This window comes from Gavia stellata, chromosome 32 (genome assembly GCF_030936135.1).
Source record: "Gavia stellata isolate bGavSte3 chromosome 32, bGavSte3.hap2, whole genome shotgun sequence".
Classification (NCBI taxonomy): domain Eukaryota; kingdom Metazoa; phylum Chordata; class Aves; order Gaviiformes; family Gaviidae; genus Gavia; species Gavia stellata.
In genome coordinates this window covers 2474577-2482910 of record NC_082625.1, presented here as the reverse complement: position 1 = coordinate 2482910, position 8334 = coordinate 2474577, and the positions used below count along the sequence as shown (strand labels likewise).

General features: G+C 43.3%; 1 protein-coding gene across 1 annotated transcript; it reads right to left on the bottom strand.

Moving 5' to 3' along the window:
• Window positions 1–249: 249 nt before the first annotated feature.
• HAUS8 (HAUS augmin like complex subunit 8) lies at window positions 250–6924 on the bottom strand. Its single transcript, XM_059831879.1, has 10 exons — window positions 6789–6924; window positions 6650–6705; window positions 6244–6340; window positions 5424–5537; window positions 4849–4931; window positions 4138–4209; window positions 3501–3659; window positions 2477–2618; window positions 1264–1405; window positions 250–506 (listed from the first exon to the last, which is right to left on the bottom strand). The coding sequence occupies exons 1-10, from the start codon at window positions 6856–6858 to the stop codon at window positions 386–388; spliced, it is 1056 nt and encodes a 351-aa protein (XP_059687862.1). The 5' UTR covers window positions 6859–6924; the 3' UTR covers window positions 250–385.
• Window positions 6925–8334: the final 1410 nt, after the last annotated feature.

The following is an 8334-nucleotide window of genomic DNA, read 5'->3' as shown; positions in this document are numbered from 1 at the left end:
ATACACAATTCCACATCTATATTCTGATATGCTGCCCTCTAAGGAACACTACTTTGGAAAGAGATGCAAATCAGTGCACTTGAAGCCAGGTGCAAGAAAGTAAACCAAGAAGTTTAAGAATATTTGCCAAGAATATTTCTTATTATTTACCTTTCGGTATTGTCAAGGCAAAAGGTGATCAGAAAGGTGTCACAGAAATTCATATTAAAAAAAGATGCCTCCTTATGGGAGCATGCAGAAGAAAACTCCATTTCTTAAATTAGTAAGCATACATACTGCTGGTTGCATATTCTGGTATAACTGAAAATTTGGTTGTTACATGTTTATACAAGAAGTATGCTGGCATTGATTTAGTATCCGCTCATTAGTGAAACAATACACAAACTTAGTTGAAGTACCAGTTTTTCACAACATCTAGTCCATGATTCTGTTCGCATACTCCTTGGTTATGTAGAGAAACTTCTTTACTAACTTCAAATGACAGGTTCTGCACTTGTGTGAAGCTCCTGGAAGAAATTAAGCAAGCTAAATCAGTCACTCTGAGGCTAACAACTTCTGCTTAACCCCAAAGGCTATGCGCCTAAATATTCATGTTGTTCTCCTACCATGCAGCCACCAGAAGAAAAAAAATGTAAAACGTGAATTTTCTTCACAAAGGCTAGAATTTGGAGGAAAGGAGCAGCAGTTTGCAGGAGGGGGAGATGCATGGCTTTATGGTTTATCAATCTTCAAAGATTTTAGCTGTAATTTCTTCTGGGGAAATGAAGGAAGGAAATGAAATTTATCATGTTTTATCTCTTCCTCATGCTCTCAGTGACACTTTGTATTTGTTGAGACAATACTTGAGGAAAAAACCCTTTTCTGTGCTCCTTGTACCTCCTAAAGGATGATATATTAGTATGGTTATTATTTAAGACATAGTGCTTCCAGTTCACTTTTTTGTTCACTTTCCTACATATTTGCCCTTTACCAGGGCTAGCTATTCTTGCTCACTGAAATTCTCAGCTAAAGTGTCAGCGAACAGGACACTAAAGTAGTTCACTTAAAACACACAAACAAAAAATCCCAAGCATCTTTACTCTGACTGTAAGTAGGGTAGGGAGAGAAATACAGATGTGTACTACAAACAAAATTATACTTAGTGCTACTACCCCCTCAATTAACCCTCCTCCAATATACATTCTGGATATATTCTGGTGAGAGCTATAAATTTTCCTCTGAATATTTAGCCAATGAGTCTTTTCACCTGATTGTTGTAAATACCTTTGAAGCTCTTTATCCAGTTTCTGGGACACTTCTTTAAGCTCTTTCAGTGCACTAAATGCTTTTTCACTTTCTTCTGAGCAGCTTGGCATAACTTCTGCCAGAAGCTCCTGTGTGATAGTTAACTGCTTTCGCAGTTCATCTACAATATGAGAGATTAAAATATTATTCAGAAATGCAGGCAGTGGCATCAGTTAATACAAGATTACTTAATAGCTGGAGTAACCACAGAGACAGGTGAACCAGATGATGGAAAACTACTGTTTGTTCAGCTTTCACAAACACACCATGAGAAAACTGTGAAAGTCAAATTATTTTTAGCTATGAAGACTAACACCAGGAACAGGCTATTAAAATTGCCAATCAAGCTCTCATTTAGATTATGTCCAAGATCATTTTTACAAGACAAATGTGAGAGAAAAAAACAAGTTTTAAACATCCAAAGTCCCCTGGCCAGTTACATATATTGCTATTGGTATGTACCCCCAACACGAAATTTATCCAGTCCTTTCCTATAGCATTCACAAACTAAAAATATATATTTATATCCTTTCAAGCCTTCTTACAAGAATCTTAAGATCTTCAATAAACCTTTACCATTTGTTTTAAAGTGTAAGTAAGATTATTGTAAATGGTTTAAGAATCTTGTTTCTTGCAGAGCAGTTTAAAAATGTAACTTTTTGTCCAGACTTCAATAGAAACCACAAGTACTAATTTATTAAACGAACATGCTGATTCAAGACATCACACAATATAGTTAAGCTCTAGTTCTACAGAAAACATGAGCGAGTCTACCCACGTGACTTTATCCCTCAAACACAAAACCAAGAAGAGATCACAGTATTTCTACAACCCTGCAACTTGCTTACCCGTTAGGAACAAGGAAGGAGGAGGAATGCCATGAATACAGTTAAGATACAGAAACTTTCTAAAGAAAGTGTATATGAAGACTGCCCTAGTTTAGAAAGTTAATATTTTTCCTGCTGCAAGATAAAAAACTTGTTCAAGTGCAGTTTAATGGTTAAACAGAAACCAGAATTATTCACAGCAAAACATGTGACTAATGCTGTAGCCCCGTGTCCACACAAGCTCTAAGAGCACACAAAAATCCTCCAGTGGCCAGAAATAGATCTAGCAATAACAATGTAAGAATTTTAGCATACCAAAAACCCACTAATTCTGAAAGTAAATTTGATGAATCAAATTTTCATACCAAGGTATGTTAGCGTATCTCCTTCTATGTGAATATTCTTTATGGGTAATTCATGTCTAGTGGCATCCAGGGAAACTGCAAAGCTTTTATACTGTTCTTTAAACTGTTCACAAACAGGAACAAGGGGAGAAAGTACTTCCATCTGAAAAAGACACATGATGAACGAACATTTCTTCAAAAGCAGCCATTTTGTTAGTACAGACCTAGCTCAATACAGAAAAGTAATTTATAAAAAACTCCAAGTACCACTCCAAAGTGCTCGTTGACAGAGGAATTCAAGAAGTTTGTCATATGATACCCTTACCATGCCATTTAGTAAGTTTTCCTTTACCACCCCAAAATGCCTAGGTCAATACCAGTTTCCTTGTTACTGGAGCTCAGAGGTACTAGCAACATAGCAGGCAAAGTGTTTTATATTTGATACTTTGTAGTTAACAGTGTATTCTCCAAAAGACAAAAGCCTTGTTTAATTTTTTCAATGCATATTTGTTGAAAGCAAACATAGGTTCAGTTTTGAAAGTTAATTATTCAAAAATTAATTATTCATTAGAAACTTAGCTTCTTACAACAGGGCCAGAACTATTACTGTATAACATATAAAAATAAGACAAATAAAGAATCAAAGATGTTCACTTCTCATCTAAGGGTTAGCATCTCAGCTCTAGCCTTAACTGTAATTGCATAACTGCAGGATGTTCACGTGGTTTAAGATACTTGCTTCTCCTGTGCATCAACTGTAAACTGCTCTGGCAACCGGTGCACTATTGCTGCTCCTTGCCTAATAGCTCTAACTTCTCCTTCCTGCCTATCCACAAGGGACAACAGAAAAGTGACAAAGGCGTTTGCTTAGGTTACTAGAGAGCATAACATGTCACAACAGGAAGAAGATATTTATTTTGTTTAAGATGCATAAAGTTGTACCCCAGCAGGCCACAGAAGCAGAGGAATCTTCTCTTGATAAAGGACTACTTCATAAGTGAGCTTGTTTAAATATAGGAGAAGCATGAATTCTAATAAAGCCTACCTGTTTGTCTAACGCATCATCAAGTTTCTGCTCTCTCTCTTTGAGCAGAATTTCACGCTTCAACTCGTAGAGCTTCTCCTGTTGTCTCTCCTTTTCTTCACACAACATCAACAAGTTTTTTTCTGCTTTTTTCTCCAGCTCAGCAAGATTTTTTCCTGCCTATTACATCCAAAAAATATTCACAACTAAAGTAATGCTACATCTAAGTAATCAACATATTCTGAATAAACAAATGTAAGCCTCAGACCAGCTCAAAGAGCTTCAATTAATGAATCAGAGACCTCACGCAATAAGCACAGTACACTATAGTCAAAACCCCCCTCCATCTTCTTCCTCCACCCCCACTGATATTTTTTGTAAAGGAAAAATATACATATACAGTACCGAGCAAACAAAGAACAGAGTCACTGCTACAACTTTGAACTCCAAACACACTCACGGTTTTCCCAAACTTCTGGTATGTTCCTACTTCATGAGGAACCAGCACCAGTTTAATAAACTGACACTGAATTCACTCTAAAAGAGTTTTCAAAGCAAATCTAACTGTTGCAGATCAGAAAGCATAGACAAGAAATTAAACAATTCCTCAATATCAAGTTCTCCTACCTGAAACACCAAATACTTGACGGACTCTCACCTTTATTCTTAGGTAAGTTAAAAGCAGTGTCTGAGATTCCAGCTCTTCCATTACAGCATCAGAATCATTTCCCTTCAGAAAAGAAAAGAATACACTACATTAACTTTGGTATTTAAACAATTATTTTTTCAATGTTCAAATTACTGAATGTCCAATTTGTGCCCAGAATCATCATCAACAACAGACAGCTCAATGAAAAAAGTTTGCATTTTTAAACAATGCATGTTAATTAAATATACTTCTTTGTTCCACCACTTTTTATAACATTTTCAGCAGATTTTCCTAATATTGGTAAAGAACTTGAAGTTTCAGCGCTATGATGAATGAGATTCCTAAATAAGGCACTTCAAATTAGGTTGAATCAATGTTCGTTTTCTGAGCAAAAAAAGTCAGAAAATATTTAAAGGTAACATGATATCATTAAAAAGTATGGACAGGAATACAAAGAGAATCGACTTGAGGAGATGCTACAATTGGAGCAGATTCTTTACCACAAGAAACGGAAGCAAAGCTTCAGTCAGTGTTGAGACATCCAATAAATAAAACAAATATTGCTAGCAGTAGAACAGACTTATACTCTGGCTTCTGCCAGAAGGCTTTACATCACCCCAGGGCCTCAAAGTTGTTATCAAGATTAAAGATAAACAGAAAATCTTCATTTCACATGCTTCAAAATAAATATGCTTAACAAATGAAAGCAGTGAGACTCACCGCTTTTTTGGGTTTTTGACGTGTCCCTGTACCTCCTTTGCAAGCAGAGTTTGAAACTGGAGTCTTTCTACGGACAGTTTTATCTGTATCACGACAAAAAAGTTATTGCTCTCTTCTACCAAAGTATATCGGGTGGGTCAACATAACCATTTCAAAATTATTATGTGTACCAGCAAAGCAGACTTGTCCTCTGTTTCTGGCTCTGATGATACTCATGAGAAGATGTGGATCACATGAGCATTTAGCTTTAAGTGACAGTTACAGACAGATGTGATACAATTTTCAGAAAGGCTGATAACCTAACACATATCTGTCAGAGGAACAAAGACCTGGGAGTAGTTTGTTCTTTAACATTTGATCTTAAACAAACAGAACAGAGCACCCAAAAGATACTAAACATCAACAGGTTAATTTAAACCCTGAAAGTGTCAATATCTCTGCTTAAAGACACCTGAAATAACATCTAACAAAATCCTTTTGTGAATATAGTAGAATACAAGGGTTACTTATCACCAAGTTACAACACATATGTTAAAAATAATAAACCAAGAAATTGAGTATGAGTGGAAGCTTACCATTAATAGCTGAAAGATCAAGGTCCGGTCGACTAATTTTTTCTTCATCTAATAAAGTGGACTGCAAGTCACCCTTCCCAAAACTACTCTGATTTAATAAGCTAGAGTCAACACCTGTAGAAAGAAGCTGTTATCAAACTAAAAGAATTAGAATAGATTCTGCACAAGTTCACAATTATATATGCTTTCACTAATACGTGGCAACCTTACGCAAACTTTTACACATTTTTACTTTATATACACCGTTTGTATACTCCCTAACTTACCTAGAGATAGGGTAGTTCAGAATGTTATCCTCTTAAACATTTCACAGTTCAACAACAACACTCAGATGTGAAAAGGGAATAATGTCATTTCCTCAGGACTTTCCAGTCAAGTTAAGGTCTTACCCAAAAATTCTTTTGCAGTTCTTGCAAAAGAAATAAAAATGGACTGTTTTGCAAACAGAGATTTTCAGTCATTTACACCAGGTTTATTAAAAAGATTAAATAAAAAAGCAGGGCAATGGTGAGGGCATAGTAAGAGTGTTTCAAAGCCTGGTGCAGAAGGCAAGAGATATGCTTATTTTAGACAACCCAATTACTCAATTCCAGATTAGTTCTCTATCAGAAGATCCAGTGAAGAGTTTAATGCCCTTCAGTTTACACCTCTCAATCCCATATCAAGTTTCTTAATTCCCTTTGTATACAGATAATAACTGACAGTGACATAAATAATATAAAATATAATCTCTTAACAACATTTTAGAGTTGTTAAGAGTTCCACAGGTTGGAAATAGAAATTCACAAAAGAGGAGCTTTTAAATTTTGGTAAAACCTACCAGCAGAAGTTTTACATTTCTGAGGAAGAACTGATCTTGGTTTAGTTGCAGAAGATGGTTTAGCAGTAGATGTTGAAACAGAATTTGCTGAAGTATCCTGAAAATCAAGAAACAGATAAGACAGGACATAAGCAGTAACTGCGATCAGCAATACATCTTACCTCCAACTTGAATGCTGACAATAAACAACTACAATCCCAGGATATCCTGGTGCTTTGCAAGTCACCTGAGTATAGTCCCAAGTTCCCATCCCAGTCTGCATCCAGTAATACACCACGACTCCCTCAGAACCCCAGCAGAGTCATTTTTTGCTTAGGCCCTGTTTCCACAAGTCCGAGCAGCCCCTCACACTATTTCTATCGTTTGCTGAGCGACCCCTGAGCCCACCAGCGAGGCATCCAAGTACCTTCTTGGCATCCTTCTTATCGTACTGCAGGTAGCGAGACTTCACGATTCTTCCTCCTGAAGAAGGTGCAAAGAGAGCTCAGCCGGGCCCGCCGCCGCGCCTCCCCCGGAGCGGGCTCCCCCCCTCACCCCACGGCTACCTTTCCGCTTATTCTTTGACACTTCTCCGCCCGCCACCGTAGTACCGGAGTCGCTCGCCAGCGCGGACATCCTGCAAAGATAGAGCGGGAGATGACAACGGCAGCGGGCGACGAGTGAGGAGACGGGCGGCGCGGCGCTTCCCCTCCCTCACGCTCCCGCCGCCTCAGCCGCCATCCCGTTCGAACCGCCGCGCAGGCGCAGCACCGCCCCGCGCTCCGGGGGAAGGCGAGTCCGCGCGCCGCCTGGCGGCGCGGAGGGATGAAACAAGCCGCCACCGCCGGCGCGCCCGGGGCAGACACTCACCGCACGGGCGGGCCGCCCTCCCCGAGGGGGACGGCTCCCACCCGGGCTGCGCCTGCAGAGGACTGCTACGCTCCCCTCAGCACCAGGGTAAAGCAAGAAATGAGGGCCCGACAATGCCTACAGCATGACTGCGCCCAAACGCTCTTCTTTCCCCAGGCCTTGGGCGGGAGGTGGCCACTCTCTGCGCCTTCAGCTAGTGGACCTCAGGAAGGCTCCACTAGGGATCTTCTGCCCCAGTGCCCTAACAAATCGCTGGAGGAAGGCAGCGAGCACCAGCCACACCGCCGCCTCCGCAGCAGGAGTCCTCACAGCGCCGGGAGGCATCGCTCCCAGCCGAGGATGGCACTGGGGTTCTTTGGTTTTGACAGGAATCCGCCCACTCCCGCTTCTCGCCGCAGGGCCCTCCCTCAGAAAGCACCTGGCTCCTGACGAGCAGCCGTTCCCGAGCTGTGTCGAGAGCCGCAGGCGGGGGCGAGGCGGCCGAGCCGAACGCTGTCCGCCACCACCCCGGGCGACGCTTCGCGCCTCCCGCCCAGGCGCGTCGCACGGCCCCACCGCAGGGAGGGGGGGAGCGCATGCGCAGTGCGTGCGCGGAGCTGAATGGGCGCCGCCCTGCCTGCCTCCCCCTACCCGGAAGTGGCGAGCGGCGCCTCGGCGGGGCCTGTGGCGGGCGGCGGTGCTGGTCGCCAGCGCTTCACCCACCGGCTGAGGTAAACGGCGGCGAAGCGCGGCCCTACGCCCCCGATGGGCGCCCGCTCTCCTTCTTTCCTTCCTTTCCTTCTCTATGGGCGACCGAGCTCTGTGGTGGCGGCGGCGCCTCAGAGGGACCGGGTCTCGCAGCGAGCCGGGACGGCGCTGCCCACCGAGCCCCGGGGCCGGTGTGGCGGGGCGCTGTGGGGCGGGCGGGGAGCTCTCTGTATGGGGGGGGTGGGTCTGGCGGGCGGGAGCCGTGGGGCTCCGCCGCTTCCCTCAGGAGCCTGGGGGCCGTTCCTCGGGGGCGCCCCTCGGGGCGGTGGGCGCTGGGGCGGTGCGCTGCTCGGGGCCGGTGCGCTGCTCGGGGCCGGGCTGAGGCGCAGGGTGAAGCTGTGGTGTGCCCGGCTTCGGGGCGGCTGCGTGGGCTTGTAACGGACGGGGTGGCAGATGTGTTGCTGCTGACTCGTTTTGCATCTGCTGTGCCCGAAGAGCTGGACGTGCCCTGAGGGACGGAACGTGCCTCCCCGCCCGCCTGCACCTCCCGTCTCG

Bases quoted from the DNA above. Each gene is read 5' to 3' on its own strand.
- HAUS8 (XM_059831879.1), bottom strand. From the start codon at position 6,858: ATGTCCGCGCTGGCGAGCGACTCCGGTACTACGGTGGCGGGCGGAGAA. The intron at 4,932-5,423 runs GTAAGCTTCCAC...GTCGTGATACAG, and splicing joins TGATCTTTCAGCTATTAATG to ATAAAACTGTCCGTAGAAAG. The intron at 1,406-2,476 runs GTATGAAAATTT...CTCATATTGTAG, and splicing joins AGATACGCTAACATACCTTG to ATGAACTGCGAAAGCAGTTA.